General features: G+C 41.8%; 1 protein-coding gene and 1 long non-coding RNA gene across 2 annotated transcripts in view; one reads left to right on the top strand and one right to left on the bottom strand.

Moving 5' to 3' along the window:
* The window catches only part of PDE11A (phosphodiesterase 11A), a 361,415-nt gene that overhangs the window by 257,125 nt on the left and 80,418 nt on the right, over nt 1-23,872 (top strand). Inside the window, exons 11-12 of the mRNA XM_038585090.1 lie at nt 12,901-13,047; nt 13,296-13,403. Coding sequence (XP_038441018.1) covers nt 12,901-13,047; nt 13,296-13,403 — 255 coding nt within the window. The remainder of the gene's footprint in view (nt 1-12,900; nt 13,048-13,295; nt 13,404-23,872) is intronic.
* Nucleotides 8,567-9,925, bottom strand: LOC119867843. Its single transcript, XR_005384789.1, has 3 exons — nt 9,785-9,925; nt 9,440-9,559; nt 8,567-8,888 (listed from the first exon to the last, which is right to left on the bottom strand). It is a non-coding gene; the product is annotated as an uncharacterized LOC119867843 (long non-coding RNA).

Below are 23,872 nucleotides of genomic sequence, written 5' to 3'. Positions count from 1 at the left end.
TTTCAAGTTTCTATTTGTGAAATCAACATCTAAGCCTGCTCACTAAATCCAAACCTTTGAAACAAATTACAGCATGCCAAGACTAATAGCAGAAGTTAATCATGTTGGGTGCATTGTTTTATTTTCTAAGATGCCTAGATTGTTCTAAAACTAATATAGAGTGGCTACTGGTTGGAGTAGATGGTATTTAAGCTATAAGAAGCTGATTTTGAAGTGTCCTTTTCTTTGAAGTGGAAACGATGTTGATTAAATCTGTATTTTTTGATATAGATTACAAAACCTCTTGTAATGTGTAATTTCCTATTTCTCCTTGAGGATTCAACAGGTGGACTTAGGGACCTGGGTAAACTGCCAGTGAGTGTAGAGTGTATCTTCACTCATTACACTATAGTAGAGTCCCTGTTATGTGTCCTATAAGGTACCACGGAGTGTGCAAGCAGCATCAGTGGCTGTGCCTTCCCTCTCTTGGGTGATACTGCAGCAGAGAAGGGCAGCAAAGACTCAGGCAGCACTCACAGTGCAGCAACTTGAGACTGAGGTGAGCAAGAGGGTATTAAGGTCCAACCAAGTATATGAATCAGAGAAGCGGTATACAAAAGCAATGGTGGTTCTAGCGGGGCCGAGATGAAAGGCAGCAATTTCTTGGGCTTGAAAGACCATGCTGGATGGACAGCACCTGCTTTAGGGTATTCATATCTCATACCTCTAAACTTTATTTTTTTTCCACCTCTAAACTTTAAAGGCTAATGCGATCAACCCAACCTTGACTGACTGCAGATACCCTCCATCCCCACTACTAGGACACGGGAAGAAGTTCATGGTAACCTCATGGGGTCACCATGTTGCACTCACACATCCACTGCAAGGACTTATCTCCTTCTTGGATAGATGAAGCAGGCTCTCTGGCTACTCTGAGCCATGGCTGATGAGCTCAGATTGGAGCCTGGAGACTGGGGCCACAGGTTTGCAGGTCCCTCTGTGTGTCTCCTACTATAAGTAGGAGCCCCATGATGTATACCTGGAGAGTGCATTAGGTTCACTCAAAATTAGAAGGCTACTTGACTCACTTATTTTACCTGAACTTGGATTTCCGCACATGTGTATGTCTATACGATGAAGGATTCACAGAGGTGATCGGCAAAAAGTTCCACAAGCTCAAAAATCCACTAGAGGCTGTTGTGGCATGGCTTGGGGAGAACTAGTAAAATAACTTGCAGTGAGATGATCAGGTCTTCATTTACCCATTCAGTGAATATTTAGTGAGTGTCTTCCAGGTGCCAGGCACAGGCCTGTGAAATTGTACTGGGCACTTAGGACACAAAAGTAAACAAGGCAGACACAATCCCTACCTTCCTGTAGCAGGCCTTTAACAAGTAATAACATAACATGTTACTAATGATGCAGGAATGTCATCATCTAGCTTCCCACCCAAGTTCAGGTGAGCAGAGCTCCCCTACCAGCACTCCTGCAGGTACCTGGGACCCTACCCCTACCCCTCTTTCTTGGCTTTATCGGTGTCCTTAGGTATTATGTGTCTGAGGATGTAGCAGAGGTGTTGTTGCGCAGACAAGTGTCACTCCCAGTGAGTGGTCAGTAGATGAGGTGCCAACACTGAGAAGCTAAAGTCTTCAGCAGTCTCCCACGGGACAAGTAGCTGGTGAGTCCCTGAGTGCAAACTCTGGGAGGTATCCACTTGAGCGAAGGCAGGACAGTCCATGCATGGATCCTGATTCAGCAACCATGTGGCTCCTGGGAGCTCAAACAAAGCTTCCATGGTGGTCCTCTGCTAGGTGCATCTACTTCCTAGGTAGACGCACCGGGACCAGCTGCTATGCTCCCAGAGACTCTCTCCTTCCTCCCTTACCCTATTCTGTGACCTCTATGAGGTCCTTCACCTTCTCTCATCTCCCCCAGGAGCTCCTTTGGTTCTTTCAAAATAGATCCCGGTGGTCCACTGACTCAGAGCCCCAGTCAACAGAGAACAGTCCTTTTCCCAGAGGCCTTAGAGGGCTGCTTGATCTTCATATATTCCCAGAGAAGGAAGGAAAGGTTTGCTGCTGGGAGCACACAGCAAGGGAAGAACAAAGACATTGTGTTTCCATTAGAAAAGAGTCCCCAGTCTGTCACCTGGCCCAACAAAAACTGTGACCAGAGCTTTGAAGGTCAGCTGCTGGGAGCTCTGGCCACAGAGGACAGAGACAGATTACTGCCCAGGGACAAGGGAGCGGGCTGGCACGGACCCTGAGGGGAGTCAGTCCTAGAATTGCAGGCCAGCCACCTTCTGGGCTGTGCTCCAGGACCGCAGATGGGAGCCGGGCCCGCTGCTGCGTCACAGGCTCTAAAGGCCGATTAGGGCAAGTCCTGAATCAGGGCCTTCTCATCAGCCCGGGGCCCCGGAGGCCCGTGTCTCCTGGTACGGTGCCATCTGCAGATGAGAGGGGCCCTCTACCCAGCACGTACTGTTCTCTGCCTGCAGGAGGCCGTGATTTCTAATGCTGCTGGTGAGCTCGGACTCCTGTCCTCAGCTGTGTCTCTTGGCCTCCTGTACACGCCCCTCCCCTTGTTGCCTCTGAACTTGGTGCTTCCAACTTGTCACGAGCCATTCTGTTTGCTCCTCTTTCTCCCTGCTAGATGAGCGTCTCAGGAACGGGGTCTGCATCTTTTCTTAGGTTTCAATACAAGCTTTGTGACCTCGCAGAACTTTTCATCATAGTAACTATTTTCAACATTTTAGATTATTCCAAATAGGCTTTCTTTTTTTTTAAGATTTTATTTATTTATTCATGAGAGACACAAGACAGAGAGAGAGAGAGACAGAGACACAGGCAGAGGCAGAGGGAGAAGCAGGCTCCAAGCAGGGAGCCTGACGTGGGACTCGATCCTGGGTCTCCAGGATCACACCCTGGGTCAAAGGCAGGCGCTCAACCGCTGAGCCACCCAGGGATCCCCTCGTAGGCTTTCTAAAGCTGAAGTTTATCAACGATTTAGAATGAAGGCAGCGATGCTAAACTAGACCCCCTTCATCAAACTGTCCCAGGGATTCTGACGGTGCCCCGTGTTCCCCCCTCTCAGCCCTTCCCACACCGTACTGTCCTTGCCTGTTGGCCTCGTTGTGTTCCCCGACGTGAGCACAGGAACCCTATCGATTTCAGGAACATATCCGTAGGGCAGTGCCGTGCCTGTCTCAGGGCTGGGCACCCAGTACCGGCATGTTGAATGAAACGGGATTAAATTCGGGGGGGTCCCCTAAGGGGATTCGGAGAGTCGGCTCCTGGGCCTAGTCTCTGAAACTCCTGTCCACTCCTTCCCTCGCTGAGGCTTCCACCAGCACAGAAATTACTAGCAAGTATAGCAACGGCAGGCCAGCAGCCGTGGCTGCGTAGGCACCGGAGGCAGTATTTCCTACTCCGAGCACTGTGGCTGTGACCCCACAGGGGACCCCGCGGCACCATCTCATTACTCCTCATGGAGGCCGCACAACCTGGTATATCCCTGTGTCCATGGAGAGGCTCCGTCTCGGGCTTCCCTCGGCTTCTGGCCCGCGGCCACCTAGCAAGGAGGTGGGGGTAGGACTAGAGCCCCTATCTGTTGGCAGAGGGTTCTGGACAGCTACAGGTACATTTAATAAGTAGCCTCAAAAAACCAGTTATTAGAATTTAAACCACGCGTGTTAGAAACATCAGTGTACAAACCCCTTGAGAGCCAAACCTGTTTCTCGGAGGACTGTATTGTGAGGTTGATGTTTTTCAGTTGTCGGCAGTATTTTCCCCCCACATTTTCTTATGAACATGTTCAGACATAGAAAAGGTCAAACGAATTGAATGGCAAGGGGGCGCCTGTCTCGGTGGTTGAGCAGCTGCCTTCAGCTCAGGGTGTGATCCTGGGGTCCTGGGATAGACTCCCCGCATCCGGCTCCCCGCAGGGAGCCCGCCCCTCTCTGCCTGTGTCTCTGCAGAATAAATACATAAATGTCTCCCAGAATAAATACATAAAAATCTTTAAAAAAAAAAAATTGCATAGCACACCCTCATCAATCAGTGGCTTCTCACTTCCATCCGGGAGCCCCTTATACTCTGCCTTCCATCCCCCAAATTTGCACACCAACCAAAGCCGCCCCAGCTCTGAACAATTCACTGCTGTGCTTATTGAAGGGATCCTGTTTACAACAATGGTTCTTAGCGAGCGTCAGAATCACCTGGAGGGCTTGTTAAACATAAATGGAGTTTTCGGATTCGGAATTTGCATTTCTAACAAGTTCTCAGGTGGTGATATAGCTGGTCTGGAGTTCACACCTTGAGAATTACTGGCTTGGGAAAATTTTCCCTAAAAACCACAAGAGACATTTCTCTGTAGACCCAGAGATAGCACAGCTGTGTCTCTATGGGTTTCCTTAGCCCTTTAAAAAAAAAAATCTTATGAACTCTAAATTATCTAACATACAGGATTAGCTTACAGATGAATTTCTGGCTCTCCTACAAATGTCTTGACGCTACGACATGCATTTTGTCTAGTAACTACACTTCTGATCATGATTTATATTCCTATCCTTGGTTTTTCTTTGATTTCTCTTTCTGGACTCTTTATTTTCTTTTATTCCGTGTTATTGCATGGATTTTAAAAATCCGGGCAGCCCCGGTGGCGCAGCGGTTTAGCGCCGCCTGCAGCCCAGGGCGTGATCCTGGAGATCCTGGAGATTCTGGATCGAGTCCCACGTCGGGCTCTTTGCGTGGAGCCTGTTTCTCCCTCTGCCTGTGTCTCTGCCTCTCTCTCGCACTCTCTCTGAATGAATAAATAAAGAATCTTTAAAAAAAATCCACATTAAACATTTTTTGGAACAAAGCAGGTTATGTATGTACCACTACCTCTGGCAACAACAAAACAACACTTTGATATACCCTATTGTCTAGACTTTAATAAGAAAGCAGCGAACTTTTCTAACAAACATTTTTTAAAAGAAAAAATTACTTCATAGTGCTCACGTCACACAGGGACCATTGGCCTAATTTTAAATTAAAGATTTAACACAACATCATCTCTTAGTGCTAATTCTCTTTCACCTCATCCACCACCTTTAGGACCGCTGTAATGTGCAAGATGGATTAATATTGTACTCTGAGTTTTTAACAATCTTCTTTTATGAATAGACTACAGAAAATCTGGAAATATATAAACAAATACTGCATCAGTTGACCTGGGATACCTTCATGTGTTTAAGAAGAAACATTTGATACCTTTAAAAAAAAACATATTATTGCTTTTAATTTTATCTTAAATGTTATATACTACAAAAAGAAAATCTCTTTAAAAATGACTGGTTTCTGTTGAAATGCAGTATTTAAGTTTTTCAGTGCTACTGTGAAGAATTTATGTTTCATTGATAAATATAAATAAGAAGGGCACATCCGAAATATAAAAGAGTCAGTCTTAAAAAGACATCACATAAAAGAAAATGTCTACGTTTCAAAAGGAACAGTCAGTCCGATGTTTCCTTTACTTTTCCTTCTCACCATGACAAGAAAAATCTCTGGGAATCGCACCTCCTGAGGCTTACAGTGGTTGTTGCATGAAAGATGACAAAGGCAGTGCCTGAGATCAATAGGAAACAGGTAGAGTTAAGATAGTTTCACTAGAACAGCTCAAACAGAAATAAAAGGAAGGCCCTAAGATTTTTAACTTCCAATGAAATTTTTGGAAAATCACATGTCAAGAGACGATAGAAGTTCCATTCTCCTATCAAGAGAGTCAAAGTAATAGGTCTCCTCAAGCCTAGAAAACCAACATGAATTAAACAGTAATTGAGAATAATTAAAGGTTAGAAAGAAAAGGGACGTACTGTACCCAGGAGTCATAGTTCTTTAAACTCTCCTCACTTTTCAAACAAGTGATTATTGACTACTAATCTTCCTTTCTTTTATGCACTTAAAAAAGACAAATACATAAAATGCCCTTTGACTTGATTAGCTGTGTACCGGGAAGCTTTGCCCCTGTTCAGGTGAAGCTCAAGTAGTCACGTGTACCAAGATTCTGGGAGGAAACAGGCCTCAGCAGGTACATAACAGCCCTTGAATGTGCGTAAGGATCACCTGCACTTTGTTAAGCTGCAGAATCCATGTGAAACCACAGAGGAGTTGGAAAAAAGCTATGGACCCATCCCCCCAATCACGAATAATCACTTCACATGCACACAAGTTCAGGCACCTGCTTCCTGCTCTAATGGGTATACTTGAAAAACCCAAGAGTATAAAGTGACTGTAAATATTACGGTGATTTATATAACTGCGGAGAAGGAAAACATCACTGTAGAATGAGATAGAAATGAATGAATGGAAATGAACTTGCAAAGAAGATGGGGTTTGAATTTCAATTGGCACAGGGTAAGGAAGAAGTCAAACCCATTATGGGGCTGGCCGGGTGGGGGTGGGGGCATGGGCAGGGAGTAGACTAACCTGAAACAGAGGGAGTGATGAGATGACTAACTGCCCAGCCTGATGCTTCCGTAGACAACTGGAAGATGGGAACACTGGAAGGGCGAAGTTTACGGTGAGCCCTGAATGCCGAGCTAGGGAATTATACTTCACTCAGCAGGCCACGTTGAACACTTAGAGGTATTCGAAGAGGGAGTTACATGACAAAAAATGGTGTTGACTGAGTCAAAGGGATAAAGTCTACGTTTTATCACACAAACAAGTTAAAATATGCTATGTTTATATTTTAATCTGAGACAGGATAGGGCCTTTAACTCTTCTTTTAAAAATATTTCTTGACGATTCTTAGATGTTTATATTCTCTCTTATGTTCTAAATTGTACCGTTCTCACATATAAATTAAGCCCATGAGCCGCAGTGTTTGATCATCTCGTTATTTTATGTCTGGCCCCAGGAACACGCCTCGGATCTTCACAACACTGCTACACAGACCCCCAGCTGGCTTCACAGCCCTTTGTGGCTTCTGGTGGTGCTTTGTAGACAAGCGAGTGGGTTTCTCCTACAAATGTGCTAGGCAGCCAGCACCTTCTCCGTCAGCTGAACAGTGTGTTCCTGGAGCTTTGTGACGGTCTTTCCTTTGAATTTTGTACTTTCCTCACACGTTTCACATGTTGTGGGCTCCCAAATATCCCAACCTTCCTGTTTGAAAGTCAATTTAGGAAAGCAACATTGCCCTGGGATTAATAAGAAATCATTTCCTCTTTTCCTGAACAAGAAGAGAAATTTGTTAAAATGTCACTCTCACCACTGGAAATGTGACTGTATACTATCTAAACTACTAGCTACTTCTAGAACTATTAGTCCCTCTAAAATCTGATTGCCTGTGTATGTTTTATGCATTTCTCAACTGTGTCCCAAATGTCTAGAGAAACATTTCCAGGTTTCTGACAAAAAGCTGGTTGAGCTGATTCTGTGCTCCGTCTAATCAAAACAAAGCTAACAACTGGGGGCCATTCTAAAGGCAGTTGTGAGCTTAGAGACTTCCCAAATGAATTCCTATAGGACCAAAATATTGTCCTCTCAAATGGATCCATGCTGTTCATCATGAAAAATGGATGGATAGTAATCTGGACCTAAATCTCAAACACCACCCCTGGTGCACCCAAGTTAGCTTCCATAAAACAGGGATAGGGGACCCCTTGGTTTGGCATTAGCCCATTTTTAGAGGCAGTGTAATGGTCAGGAACCAGATGCTCCGGGTTCAGATCTGTCTCTGCCAATGCCCACTATGCGAATTTGAACAGATTGTCTATCATCTGTCCTACTTGCGTCATCTGTAAAATGGGATTAAAAACGTTCCCTACCTCTTATTGTCCTCAGGAGGAGCAAATGAGTCAACATGCAAAAGGTACTAGAACAGTGCCTGGCTGTAGTAAGAACTATAAAAGTGCGGCAAAATAAAGAAGTTTGCAATCCCTTCCACATCCCCACAGCCTAGTCTCCTGTCAGCATTAATTCCAGGATCCTACAGCACCCAACTTCTGCTCTTGTCCAAAGGGGTTAGTGAATGAGTGGACTGGATTGGCAACAAGTCATTTTGCCTTTGAGAGACTTGGGCTGGACCCACCACCCACTTTGTTGTTTCTTCCCATTTTCTGAACATCACAAAATGTAATATTCATGTGTCAGGGGATCTAGGATTGTATTTTAACATTTTATGGCCTCTTTGTAAAGCTACCTTTTCAATTTTAGAGGAGGCAGTTTTATGACTCCCTTTGATAACCACTTAACTATTAAGACCCAAACAAAGAAGAGGAATGGTCAAAGGATATCAGGTACTCCCAGCCAGCTAGAGTCCCACTTCTTGAACATTATTCAAATTAGCTCCAGGACTCATAATTCTGTGTTTTCATTTATTGCTGTAGTAAAGTAAATGGTTCTTTTATCCAAATGTTATTTCCTGGCTATTAATTCAGTAGTTATTTTGGATTGTAGCACTCCTCTTTGATTTAGGGATATGGTGCCTTATAAATATTTAAAAGTTGAAGACTGACACTTGGAGAAATTGACTTTGATTTGTTTTGTTAATATACTATGTCTAGAGTAATTATAGGTTTGGAAGATGTGGTCCCATTCTCTACTTACCAGAAGATATGCCGAGCTTGTAGTTCTGTAACAAGGAAATTTGACAACAGAAGGCTCTTTCCAAATCTTCTGCAGACAAGATCTCCATGCACACCTCCACAGAACACACAGTACTCTCAATTCTTCATAATTTCCTCCAGAAACTTCTCTTGAGCCCAGGAATGTGGATGAAAACTATATATACTTCTCAAAATAGCTGAAACCGGCTATTTCTGAAAGGCCAGGGATTTTCTCTACATCTACAAGTGCCAGCAAGGGTTTACGACAGGGCTCGGGGTGATCTATAGACTGGTATGATTTAACCATGGATCAATCAACCTATTAGGGGAAAAAAGACAAGGTCAATAAGTATGGGTCTTGGTGAACCAGAGGTCACCCTACATTTTTCAACCTAATGTTCTTATTTCCTTTCCATTAACATTTCATAATGAAAAAATACCCATATTCTTTAATTTTTAAGATAATTAAGTGAATTTAGTGCCTTTGAAGAGTAGACGATTTATAATGGCATCAGAGACTACACTATTAATAATCCACAAGACAGGGGCCACCTGGAGAGCAGCACAGCCTCCCCTGCCATATAAGCTCCTGGGAAACCAGCTGTGAGGGGGTTGGACTTCCTCTGCCAACTCAGAACCAGACTCTTCTGAGAGCAGAAACACTTGTGCCTTTTGAGAGGAGGCTTCTACTCTCTTGGAAGGTGGTTTTCCAGTTGTATTTTGGTTTGAACTGGAACAGACTACAAGCTCAGATATTCAGATACTTCACCACACCTGAAACGTGTGGTGGAAGTAGAGTTGTTCTAGGGTTCTGGGGTCAGGCCCACACACAAGGAAACAAAGGGACTGAAAAACCAAAGACTGGCTTACCTCTGAGTTCTCCAAGCTGATCAGTTAAGGCATCATTTAGTAAACATAATTTCAGTGATTTTTGGATAACGATGGTAGAGTAAACGGACTCATTTTCTTTTGTTCCTTCCTCAGGCCCCACTAAAACACCATGAAGAAAAAAATTTTTAGGGCATAAACAAAGAAATTGGGAGAGAACTTAACAATAACAAAATTTTGAAAGCTAGAAAACAGATGGATGAATATTAAGTAATTTAGCAAACCCGAAAAAGCCAAAATAAGCCAGCAATGGGAAAAGCTGCAAGGCAAACAAATTTATACCACAAAGCCCCTCCCAGGTAGCTCCAGAACTGGCTAATTAAGTACCTTTGGAAGTGGGGATGATGGTAGGACTACGTACAGGAAAACAGAGAATCTAAGAGACGTGACATCTTTGCCTCACACCTCCACTTCATAAACACTGGGAGCTGTGTGTAGCTTAAGAGTGTGTAACAGCGGCTCTTCGGGTGTGGGAGACACCAGCACAGAGCTTGAGGTAGGAGTACAGGCTGCAAACGGGTTGAATGAAGAGCTAGAAACCCAGGCTGAGGGACTTCCCCCATCATCTTCCCAGGCAGGCTCAACCCCCAAGATTCTTCTCTGGAGAATCTAAGTAGCTAAGAGCAAAGCCCTAAAGATACCCACATTTGGCGGCTTTCCCAAGGAACCAGGCCAGGGAGATTCCCCCTCCAGAGAAGGCTGCAGAAGCTTTAACAGGACCTATAGAGCCCGACTTGTAAACATAATCTGAAAATCAAAGATGACCACACAGCTGAGGAAAAACTCTAACACCCTAAAGCCTCTAATAGGTGAAAATGATTCCTTGACAGATAAGCTGATTAAAAGAAAGACTAAACTATCAGCAGATGAATGGATAAAGAAAATGTATTGTGGTTGACCCTTGAACAACATGAGGGTTAGGGGTGCCAATCCCCACGCAGTCCAAAATCTGCATAAAACTTTTGAATCACCAAAAGTGTAACTACTTGTAGCCTGTTATTGACCAGAAGCCTTACAATAACATAAACAATCAATTAACACATATTTTGTGTATTGTATATATTAGTTACAGTATTCTTTTTTTTTTTTAAGATTTTATTTATTTACTCATGAGAGACACAGAGAGAGAGAGAGAGGCAGAGACATAGGCAGAGGGAGAAGCAGGCTCCCTGCGAGGAGCCGGATGTGGGACTCAATCCTGGATCCTGGAATCATGCCCTGGGCCAAAGGCAGATGCTTAACCGCTGAGCCACCCAGGCATCCGTAGTTACAGTATTCTTACAATGAAGTAAGCTAGAGAACATAAAACATTAAGAAAATCATAAGAAAGAGAAAACACACTTATAGACCTGTGCCATATTTATTGAAAAGAAGCTGCATATAAATGGACCCGACAGCTCAAACCCATGGGTCGTTCAAGGGTCAACGGCATACACACACGATGGAATATTATGCAGCCTTATAATAGAAGGCAATACTGTCATATGGTCCAACACGAATGAATCTTGAGGACATTATGCTAAGTGAAATAAGCCCATTACAAACACACAAGTACTACATGATTTCACTTATATGAGATCTCTAAAGTAATTACACTCATAGAGACAGAAAGGACAAGGGTGGTTGCCAGAGGCGAAGGGAAGAGGAGAATGAGGGGCAGCCCCGGTGGCCCAGTGGTTTAGCACTGCCTTCGGCCCAGGATGTGATCCTGGAGACCCAGCATCGAGTTAGGCTCCCTGCATGCAGACTGCTTCTCCCTCTGCCTTGCCTATGTCTCTGCCTCTCTCTCTCTGTGAGTCTGTCATGAATAAATAAATAAATAAATAAATAAATAAATAAATAAATAAATAAATAATCTTTTTTAAAATTTTTATTTATTTATGATAGTCACACAGAGAGAGAGAGAGAGAGAGAGGCAGAGACACAGGCAGAAGGAGAAGCAGGCTCCATGCACCGGGAGCCCGATATGGGATTCGATCCCGGGTCTCCAGGATCGCGCCCTGGGCCAAAGGCAGGTGCTAAACTGCTGCGCCACCCAGGGATCCCAATAAATAATCTTAAAAAAAAAAAAAAAAGGAAGAGGAGAATGAGGAGTTGGCCATTGGGTGCAGAATTTCAGCCACACAAGGTGAAAAAGTTCTAGATCCCTATCGTACAACTGTACCGCATTTATATATTTGTTCATTGTTCTGTGTCATAAGGAATAACCAGTGTTTAGACTTTAGCCTAGAGATACAAATTCTTATGGAGGAGCATGGAGTTGGGAAGGAAGGATTGCTTATATGGTTTCTAGAATGCTTAGGGTGATCAGAGTCAGATTTCACTGCTCAGCCAAAATAGTCCCAGGGCGAAGATTACTCCTTGAGTAATTTACACCCAGTGAGTAGACCAGAAATAATGAATCCAGAATGTCTCCAATGATCTGAAAGGTAGAAATTACTCCCTTACCAAGAATGGCCCAAAGGATATGGTAAACCCAATGAGATCAGCATGAAAATGATTTCCCAAAAATTGTTTTCTTCCCTTTAAGTTTATGTGGGGCAACTGATGGACAGCTGCCCAAAGTGAGTGTTTTGAAAATCCTGAATATGGGGCACCTCGGTGGCACAGTGGTTGAGTGGCTGCCTTTGGTTCAGGGCGTGATCCCAGGGTCCTGGGATCGAGTCCCACGTGAACTCCCTGCATGGAGCCTGCTTCTCCCTCTGTCCCTCTGCCTATGTCTCTGCCTCTCTCTGTGTGTCTCTCATGAATAAACAAATAAAATCTTTTTAAAAATCCTGAATATGCACAACCAGTATTGTAATTATGTTGTGATGTTTATATAGAATGAAATGAAACGATGTTGTAAATTTATTCTTTTAGTGAAACATATGCTTATGCTGATCCTCCAAACATCTCATTGTATTAAGAAAACATTTGGGGCCAGAGATGTGCTATCCGATCCCTTCCATCCTTCTGAACATATAGAACACATGTGTAACAAAGTGCATGTGCACAGCTACAGGATGTAGGGATTCAAGAAACAAGGCAAAGGGGTGTATTCCTATGTCCTCTGAACAGCAGCAATTAAAATTCACAGCTGCTGGCTGCCCAGATGTTTCTTGGTTTAGTGCTCTGTAATACGTATCAGAATATATTGTATGAGTGCAGTTTCAGTAAACTAGACAGCTTTGTATTCTAAATTCTGCAGACTAGATCCAGGGTGTATATTTTTTCTTCAGATTACCTTCCCTTTCCCCCCACCCCCACCCTCTTCATTTGCTTGGGGCATTTGCAGTTCAGAAACAAAAGACATTTCCAGCTCAGAGTTTAGCTGTATCGGAGTGTAAATGCAGGTCAGGTTTGATTTATGTGGCACATCTGATAAGCAGGAAAGGAGAGTGAGATGAGGGGTTTGGAAAAAGCTGGTGAACTTGGCTTGACTTATGTCTTCCGTTTTGTAGGCAGCCAACATCCCTCCGGTGTCAGAACTTGCCATCGATGACATACATTTTGACGACTTCTCTCTTGACGTTGACGCCATGATCACAGCTGCCCTTCGCATGTTCATGGAGCTGGGGATGGTGCAGAAATTTAAAATTGACTATGAGGTAAGATGTTCTGTCTTGGGTGATCCCAGGAGCGCACCTGGGACAACGTGGTAGCCAGGGTCCCCAAATGCAGTTTGAGGACGATGACACTCAACCTGCAGACCTCATGAGATTACTGTGAGAATCATGAGAGGTTTGTGGGAGGACTTTGGGTGGTGAAGATTACTCAGACATGAGGCATCGGTTGAATAACAGCCCACTGGAGACACATACAGCCACCTGATACAGCCTTTCCCTTCCCATTTCAGACACTGTGTAGGTGGCTTTTGACGGTGAGGAAAAACTATCGAATGGTTCTGTACCACAACTGGAGACATGCCTTCAACGTGTGCCAACTGATGTTTGCAATGCTAACAGTAAGTGTGTTCGGTGGTGGTGGAAGGTCATCTGTCATTTGCATGAACCTGTAGGCCTTCTCCTTCACATTTCCATTTCTCTGACAAATTGCCACGTGATTTATTTTATCCTGGAACCTACCTTCCCTGGTTATGGGAGTATATATTTCACAACAATTTCTGAGCATTAACGCTGTAAAATACCCGACACCCTGAAGCAGGTGTAGTCTTGGAATGATTGCTTGAGCTTCTTCTCAGTGTATTATCTTGTGAAACCAGTTCTTTTTACAAAAGAAATGTTTGGATTTTCAAAGTCATCTTCTTGCAGACGTTATGGGTGTGAGTAACAGAACAGAGAGATCACTGGGTAAAACCCTCTAGGCTGGTGGAAAGCCATGGTAGGGGCATGTGAACATGACCCACAAGAACGTGAAAATCCTGAGACAGTGCTTACATATGAGGATGCCCAGGGAGGCCAAGGGAAGGAAGTTGTAAGAGTAAATGTTGTTAGGGTTTAAGGTCACCCTAGGCTTAAAGTCTCTGTTCTAGGGGGCTGGCGCCCAGGGAAGGTGGTAGCCTGGTTTCTGGAGATATTTAGAGCCACTGGCCAGAGGTAAGCCTTGGAATTTAAACTAAAAGCTAAATAAATAAATAAATAAATACAAATGTGGCAAAGATTTGCAACAAAATCTTCTCTTCTTCTCCATTTACTGGCAAGAAATAAGGTTTGTTTTGGCCTTATTTGCACTTATACTGTTAAACTGTCACCAAGTAAAATGTTTTCCAGCTCAAATATATTGGCTTCTCTGGCCTCTTGGTTTTATATACATCCACATATGTGTGTACACAGATGTATGTACACAAATGTGCATGTATATTTGTATGTATAAACACATTCACTACATAAAATAGAGAACACAAGTTTTAAAATATTCTAACATAAATCTAAATACCTTACATCTTTGCACCCACACTAAAATTTAAACCCAAAATAGGGAACTCCAAGTGATAGACCTTTTCCTTTGGCCTAATGAACAAATATTGTTTTACTCCTTCCTTATGAAATGTTCTATCCCGTTCTCTGCCTGTGGAAATTTTATTCATCCTTGAAGGCATTGATCTAATGCCAGCCCCCCTCCAAATTCTTGCCTATCCCCACAAGCATCAATAATTACTTCTATCTCTGCACTATGTCTGGTACATGTCTGTCTTTCTGCTGTGTATCTTAAGTCACAGATCTCTCATTTAGCTATAGAGTCAGCAGCTTGAGGCTAAAGAGATAATTTCTTATTCTTTCAACAACATTCACTTGCTTGCCCAACACTTATTTACTGAGGACCTCACTAGCACTTGCGTGCCATTGTACACTTGGTAGGTTTTCAACAGATGTGTGTTAGGTTAACTTGACCTCAAATGTGCATATAGCATAAAAAGATGTCTTCACTTTTATACTGGAGGACTTGTGTTCTGGGTTCTCAGCTGCTTAAGGAGCAAGCTGATTGGCCTGGAAAAACTGGACTGACCCTATCCTTCTGGCACAAACCCCATGAAAGCAGTCGGCCAGTCAAAAGAGGGAGGAAGATGCTTTGAACTATTAGCCTTAATTGTTCAAGTGCCAAAATTGTTTAAAAAAAAAAAACAAAGTCACTTTCATCTTGCTTTTCCCTATCAGATCTCAGTAGACAAGGAATAATTTTCTGTGTGCAGAGTTTATGTGTCTGGCTCACAGAAGATGTTCAATAAAGAAATATTAACCTGTTATTTGGGAGAACCTATGGATTTATGGTGAATTGCTAAAAATAAGTCAGTAGGAGCCTTGTTCGATGAAGGGGAAGAGGAATGGCCTTGTGTAAGTTGAGATGTCAAAGACTTCTATGACAAGCCTTAACATAGTCGGGATGGGGCAAGTTAGCAAGAGCAGTAGGTAAGGGAGGACATTTAGGAGTAAAAAGAAATATATACCCAGTTTTCTTCAGTATATGTTTCCAAAACACAGACCATCGTGATCGTTTTCAGGAACTGGAAGAGAGCAGAGCTCTCAAACGCTGTTACTACAATGGCAGTATTCATACTGCCAGAGTATTTCAAGGGTATAGTTATTTTTACAAGTCTGCTCAGCAACCTTGAAGAGTAGCCCTATATGAGAAGGTTTGGGTTTTGTTTTTGTATTAATGCTAGCTCTAAAAGAGGAGAATTCTCCGTTAAAGTTCCCACCCTGACTTGGAAAAGAATACATTGGTGAATGTTATTTTTTCTCCCTCACTTGAATTGAGAAACCACATCTGGAAAAGATATTATTTCCTGCTCATTAAATTTTGCTGAACTTGACTAAGGCTTACAATAGGTTGAAAATGTCTACTTTTGTCCCTAACACAAGCAGTCTCTTTGACTTGACCGTGGGCAACCTGGTTAATGAGAATTTTTTAAACTAAGAAAATAATCACAGAGATGAAAAAAGACTACTCGATCAGTGAAGAAAAAATGAATTTAATTTACTCACAAGTTCTAATTTCTGGAATACAACCTCAGCTTACAGCAAAAACGATAACTTACCCATTTCCATGAATGGGCATTAGTGCTTCAGGCACCCCCAGACTAGTAAGGGCTTTCACTGCTTTGTTCACATTAGTGATTATATTCCCGTTCTAGTTATACGTATTTCCATGTATTGAATTAGAAACAAAATTTTGTCTTAATATTTAAAAAAATATATTATCGTAGACCAACCACTGGATTCACTCAGTCTGAGTCACAAAGCCAAGAAAGCATGGCACACGTAGGCTGTTTTCCTCTAGATGGCGCTCCAAGGCAAAGTTTCTCAGCCAGTTGCCAGGAAAGAAGGAAAAAAACCTTACCAGCCTTCCCTGAAAGTACTTCTTTCTTCTAGGACAAGAGATAATGAGGCACACACTCCCACAGTCTTTTCTTAAAAGAGGCACCAACAAAGCCAGTGTGTCCAAAAAAAGCCCCTCCTTATCAGGTTGGATTGTATTATGACCGCCTTGCCCACAGAGCTGTTAGGAATAATACAACACTCTCCGTGTGCCTTACATCTGTGGGTATATGCATCTTTCTAAGCCTATTGTCTGAGTGAGAAGGTAATAGTTGTGTGTCATTGCTGAGCAAATTATGACAGCACCATGTACAACAGGACAAGCAAACAGTGAATACACTAGCTTCCAAACCTTTAACCCTAAAATCATTTTGAACGTGGAAAATACACCTATTGACTCAGAATTGTGTTTTGCATAAGCATTCAACCTCATGTCTAGGTAACAAGTCGGTTTTGTTCCTTTACGGGGAAAAAAAGAATGAACTGCTTTGAAGAATAGGCAATTTGATATAAAACAGTGGAAATCTAGTTCACTGGAAGCCCTACTAATGACTTATTAATTTTTTGCATGCCTCTGGCTTAAAGTTCCCAAATTTTGAAATGAAAGCTTCAATAGTATTCTTTGCTTCTAAAGAGATATTTAGGTAGCTAAAATTTACCAAATATTTTGAGTTCCTTGGGTAAATACAGCATGTAGTGCCAGTTACTATTTCTGGTTAAAACAAAGAAGAAAAACCTGCAGATCAAGAATAATTATGCAAATTCTCTTTATTTATGGAAGCTTGTAGAAAAAATATTCCATTAAGCACATACGTAATGAAAGGTGAAGAACACATCCCTTATATTCACAATGCAGACCAGATAGAGAAAACGACTGTGCTTTTGTTTGTATTCTGTAAAATAAAAGGTATGTGGTGGTGCCAAGGTTGCAGAGACATTTTTCGGTTTTATAAATGATGTATGAGTTCTGACAGATTCTCCAAGGGGGGAGAAAAAAAGGTTTCCTTAAGAGTCAGTGTTCTTTACTATCCCATAAATGTACTCATTAGCACTTTGGGCCATGCCCTGCATCCTGTAAGGGCTCAGAAGAGATTCATTTGAATGAGTGGATTTAGTTGAGGGTAATATTATTCATGTTGCCGAGTGTCCAGTTTTTTAAAAAGCTATAAAACGATGAACAACTATCGCTGCTAGAAATCTTGTTTTTTCTTCATATCACACTAAGGTTCAGCTAGGGTTCATATGGAATATTATGATCCTGCAGAATTCACTGGATATGAAAAGAGAAGAACACATGATCACATTAAAATTTATGGTGGTGCTGGCGGCGTGGCGCTGGTGGGGGATTGCAGTTAAACACTAATAATAACCAAGTATCACAGCAAACACATTGACACCCCCCTGACATTTACTGGGGGCTTCTTAAATCTTAAATGTGGAGGTAGCGTGTTTAAGTCCATATTTGTGTTGTCAACAAGGTTATTTTCAGAGATAAGCCAAGTCATTTTATTGATAATTCAAACTAGAGAGCAGAAGGGACGTTTAGGGAGAAAAATCCATCCTATTCACCAGCTTGAGGATAATGCGCTGTCTGCTGTCTGCTGTTTTCAGAGAAGTCCTTGATTTTTTGAGATGGAAAATTCATTCTGGAAAGAGATCTGAGAAGCACAATTAGAATACTCCCTCCCATCCCTGCCACCACCACCACCACCACCACCACCTGCCCCCGTCGGCCCCTGCCCTGGCCTCCCAAGAAGGATAGAACCAATTAAATGTTTTTAGAACCAATTAAATTTCTGAATAAAATATTTTCACTAAGCAACCAGAATCCTTATCTCAACAGAAATCAAAGTTTATTTTGTAGATTGTCACATTGGGAGGTCCAAAGAGATCTACATGTTTTGTTCTGTAACTGACTATAACAAAGTAACAAACAATAACCATGCTTATAATCATCAAACATCATTTTCCCATAGTTCCTTTTCCATATAAGTAGTAACTACTTATATGTACTTGAAAATAAATGGCAGCATTATCATAGCAATGCAATAAAATCTGCATGTTAGAAAAGCCGGTTCTTTAATCTTTGCGTAGGTATGTCTTAACTTCCAGTGTAACATTAAAGATGGCAAATTTTCAATTCAGGAAAGGAGTGATTTTCAATGTATTTGCAGAATATCAGTACTGGGCACTATAAATTAACTGTGGAGCTAATCAATTTGAATACTGTGTTTAAATTACATTTAAGAGTCCTGCCTTTTAATCATTTAAGAAGGTTTCTATTTTTCTTCTCTCTGGCCACCCCTGAGAGCCCCAATTAGGCACTCCATGCTTCTAGTTGACATTCCCTTTATCCACATTTATTTTATAAAAGGAAAAAGGCAAAGCCGCACATAATTAAGAACCTGGTGCGCTAATAACCAAACATACAATTGGGCAGAAGGATAATCCAATCCATTTCCTCACACAGGAGAGTAACCTCCATAACTCACTTTAAGCGCTGCCATTCATGAGTTATGGGTCATTCCCTTCCTAGTGAAAATAAATTCTCCCGCACCATCAGCCAGAGCTGGGTATTTTTCTTAGGACATGTAAATTGTAAAAGTGTATGAACATAATCATGTCCGGCATTTCAGGGAGTGGATAAGCTCCTGCTCATGGACACAGGCCTGTAAGGAAATGAATGTGGTTTCAGGGCTCGAGCTGCCTAGTTACAATATAGGATTTTTGATTAAAGGGAATTTATTCTTGAGATTTTTACGGTGTTGGTAAACTGCTTAATCTGTCGCTTTGTGTTTTATGACACCAGCCGAGTCCTCCAGGTCAGGGAGACCCAGCAGCAGAGCCACGGTCGTTTATCACAGCCTCCATTCTCCTCGGTTTATAACTTAGTGATGGCACTTTCTCAGGGCTGGAAACTGGCACTTCAAGGTGTCAGGTTGGGAGCTTTAAAAAGTTTTAATTCTTCATGAGTCCCATGTCTAATTTTGACTCAATGAGGACTAATAAAAATTTGGGTAAGCTTTGAAGAGCCCTCATATTCTTGAAATTCATCAACCCGGCTTCTTGCACTTGGAGAGGTCTGTCTCTGCACAATTAATGTTCGCCAAGTGATCTGCCTCGTTTTCTGCGCTCACAAACCACATGCTGTATTATATTCAGTTCACTAGTAATTTATCATAAAATATAAACTACCGTGAACAAAAAAATCTTTGCCCTCAAAAAATCGCAAAGCACATATATTTTTAGTGTTGAAAGCTAAGTCCTTAAGAATAAAATGTGCTTTTCCTTGTTTCTTTTTGAAATACAATGTGTGCATACATACAGATATATATTTCTTGTATTATCTAAATTGAAGTAGAAACTTCATCTTTTTCCTGTCTTATTAAGAGAACTCTCCTGAAATTGTCCTTACACCATTTGTATATCTTTTTACACATGTTATCAAAACATAAGAGCAGAGATATTTGGCCAGTTTTTATTTGACCACATTAGGACTTATTGAGAATGAAGTTAAGAGTGTTGATACATGCTGGAAGTTTGCTTTGAAAGACTCCAGCACACAGACAAACAAAACAATGCATGTGAACAGATAGATGAAACAAGACCAGCAAACCATGGATCCTGTTGAAGTTAGATGATGAACACATGGGGTTCGTTATAGTATTCCACTCTTGGTATGCTTTTAACTTTCCAAAATAATTGTAAAATTATGATTATAGGTAGATTAAAAATTAAGTCTTGGAAGTGGTTAAAAAGTAACTCCATAAAATTTATTAAAATCAACCCAAATTTTTGTTCATGTATCAAATATTTATTCAACATACGCAATTACAACCAGACAGACCACTAAGTTTTGCTGTGTCATCTTTCTCAGGCTTACATGGGCAAACATTTGCGACATTATTTGAGGTTGAGAGTCACAGTATATCCAAAATTTGACTTAAGTTTTACTGTTTGATGACAAGTGCCTTAGAGGCTTCTGGCTGTAACAGAAAGTATTTAAGTGTAGACTGTAAGGTTTTCCCCACTCAGTTTGGTAAGGGAAGGGTCATTATAGACTTAAATCAGGATTTGGCTGCATTCGTCTTGAGAAAGAAAAGCAAATTTGATCCAAACCACCTTACTCCCATGGATAATTAGTCAAACTACAATTGTTTGTGTTACATTAGATGCTCTGGTGAAGGGGACATGTAAACATAGTGCTGGATGGTGGTCCCCTAACAGCTGGAAAAGTTCTGGTCCTTGGACCTCAAAAATAGGGCTGATGTGCCTCTTTTTCAGCTCAGCACACCCAAATACTAGCAGATAAATATTAATATAAATCCCAAAGGGGTATGACCATTAAATATAGATGCTCTGGTTTGTGCAGTAGAGGATCCCCCACCCCCAGTAGAAGATTAGAGCTGTGGATACCTGTTCTTTTCGTCATTACACTTTCATCACACATTAGCCCTGATTGGCAAAGATAGGATCCTATTTTAAAAAGAAGATAGGACATGGCATCAGGTACTGTAAATTTATTCATGAGCACTCTTGGTTAGCAACTGAAATCTGCTTCCATCCTAAAACTTGAGAAAATCCTCTGCCAACTCATCGCTTTGGAGTAGTTGAATAGGTTGATATCCGTCAGCCTGCTCCTTGGATTTGTGTGTTGAGAGGTAGCCATTCCATCTTGAAGCAAACTAAACAGAGTCCCAAAAAGAAACATACTGGGCTTGCTGCCCATGCCCATGGAGTCCAAACATGTGCCTTAATAGCTCTCACTGCTCTGATCACCCACACTGGGCTACGTGCTCAACTGGGAGTGTGACTGAAGGCACCCTTCTCATAGAACCTTTGGTTCACGCTCGCAGTTCTAAGTTTCACAGAGAGACATGAGCATGTTGTATGTGGCATTTACAATGATGAAACCCTCAGTGTACACTTTGGCTAAAGTAAATTTGACTTTAATAATGCATCAAACAAAGGCCCCAGACAGTGACCCTGCAACACTCTGCACACCAGAAATGAAGATACCCAGAAACTAAATGCTTCTTCTCTAAATGCTACATTCAGCCCCAAGCTCACATCACTTCCAAGTTGAAGTCATCTATAGGTCAGTTGAGACATGACACAGATTAGGGATGTGGTGTACAGAGTCTTCTAGAGGGGCACTTCCTTGAGAAACCATGTTCTTCTAAACCCCTTGGAATGGTGTGAGCAGTCTTCTTTGCTCTTCTTATCCAGAAAAGAGAGAAAGAGGAAGGGGAGAAGAAAGTCTCCACAAAAACAAATCGTGTTCTCCCTCAACCTTAGCCAATCCACTGATTGGCTTTAGCGCCTGGCTGTCAGCATCCGTGGAGGAACATTGGGAGCCAAGAACCTTCAGTTTGGAATTTCTGTGACCATTAGGAATTCCTAGTACATCACTGCATTCCGTCTCTCTTACCCTGCCATCTGCTAGATCTTGAAATCAAGAGGATGAACTCAGGAAATCCCTCATCATTCAGTACCTCCAACACCTAGGTTCAGAAACAAACGTGAAGGCAGACTTTCTGGCATCACATTCTCAGATTCCTATGCCAGAGCTGAATACACAGCCAGGGGCTTGCAGTCCATAATCTACCTTCTCCAGAAACAGAGCAGGGGTGGCTGACCTCTTCCCACATCACTCTTTTCTACAAAGCACAGCCAGTGTTGTGATGGTTTCTCGCTAGAAAAGGGAAGTTCGTGGCACTGCTCTGGCTGGCACACAGCATGGCCAGACCAAACATGCCACAAGGGCCTGGCTTCCTCATGCCTAGAACAGCGTAAATGCTTAATGAACATTTGCTCAATGAATCAGCGGATGAATGGACACTTTTCAGGATGTGAGTGCTTTCCTAGTGCCTAAAATGGAGTAAATGCTTAATGAATAAATAAATGACACTTCTGAGGTTGTCACTATTTTATTCCAAGCTAGGACACTTTGATGAAATATGAGCTTATTACTAAAATAAAAAAGAGGGGATCCCTGGGTGGTTCTGTGGTTTGACACCTGCCTTTGGCCCAGGGCACAATCCTGGAGTCCCGGGATCGAGTCCCACATCGGGTTCCCGACATGGAGCCTGCTTCTCCCTCTGCCTGTGTCTCTGCCTCTCTCTCTCTCTCTCTCTGTCTATCATAAATGAATAAATAAAATCTTTTAAAAAAAAGAATTTACATATACACATATTATATATATGTTATATATTCTAATAAATATGTTTTTATGGAAACTTTGAACACAAAGAAAAATTCTTAAGTCACCTGTGATCCCACTATTGGTAACATTTTGATGGACATCCTGACAGTCATTTTTTTATGCATATGTCGAGTAAAGTTGGGATGTTACATACAAACCAGTGTATCTTTCTTTTCTCTCCAGACTTCATTTGTAAATCACTATTTATTATCAGTTACATCTTGATGCACCAGAGGTGTTTGGGCTCAAGAGGTCCAGTGGCTCTGCAGTATCAACCTATTACTACTCAAGAATAACATCCTTTGTGGAATAAAGGACACACCCACTGATTCTTTAAAGCCATGTCATCTAACACTCTATGATCACAAAAGTATTTAAAAGCTGCATATCTGAAGCCACACCCTCACCTTAGTGGCTAAATAGCATAGTGGCTGAATAGCATAGTGTGGAGAACCTCAGGAGCCAGGTTACCTGAGCTCTAATCCACCTCTGCCACATTCTAACAATGCAGTTTAGTGGCTCCATGTCTTCATCTATACAATGAGGAAGATAAGAACAGTATCTCCTTTAGAGCGTTCCTATAAGAATTAAATGAGTTAATGTATTTGAAGTATTTAGAACAGTGCCCGGTATACACTAAGCCACAATAGAAATGTTAACTATTGTTAGAATTATCCCAAGCCTCTTCTCAGATACGAAATAATTCTCCACGATACCAGTTGCTTGACACATCAAAGCACTTAATAACATTTGTTAAATGAATGAAGCCTCGTTTGCACCATCTGTATTGTGTTGATATTATGGCTCTTGTTTTCTAGACCTTTTTTGGATTCTACAGAGCCACAAAGCACCAGTCATGTTTCTCTGTCTATGATTTTCTCCATTCACTAGTATTGTATGGGGTCAGCTTGGAAATGGTAGTATATCCTAGCTGGTTTAAATTTTATGTTGACCAGATGATAGCAAATTACTGGGTAGCCTAGGGTGCCCTGTGAATCAATCTAATGTCTGGGTTCTTTGGATTCTGGTGGTTATATGCTCTGGCCTGGGAGTAGGATTATCCCAGCATATGTTAAAGGCCAAGAAAGGACTATCACTGGAAGCCTGATCAGAGGGTAGTCACAGGCTTTTCTGGAAAGGGTGATATGAGAACTATGCCTATATGCGTTGACCGTCTTTGCTTAGATATATTGTATTCATTGCTTTATGCTTTTTATATGGACTATGAGGGAATATAGGTGAGAAAATAGATAAATGTAAAGGTCAATAAAACCCCTAATTATTGGGTCAGGAACAGAAAAGATAAAATTGTATTTGAAAATAAAAGAATAAAATAGAGACAGACATGGGATAAATACATTGAAATACACTTTCCCCGACACTGTGTTTTCTTTTGAAAGTGTCTCGTCCTCAGCAGTTGACTTTTTCTCCTCCATGTGGGCAAGTGTAGGT

The sequence above is a fragment of the Canis lupus genome, chromosome 36 (genome assembly GCF_011100685.1).
Source record: "Canis lupus familiaris isolate Mischka breed German Shepherd chromosome 36, alternate assembly UU_Cfam_GSD_1.0, whole genome shotgun sequence".
Taxonomy (NCBI): domain Eukaryota; kingdom Metazoa; phylum Chordata; class Mammalia; order Carnivora; family Canidae; genus Canis; species Canis lupus.
Note: the sequence above shows the minus strand (reverse complement) of the source record. Positions and strands in the feature narration are given on the sequence as shown.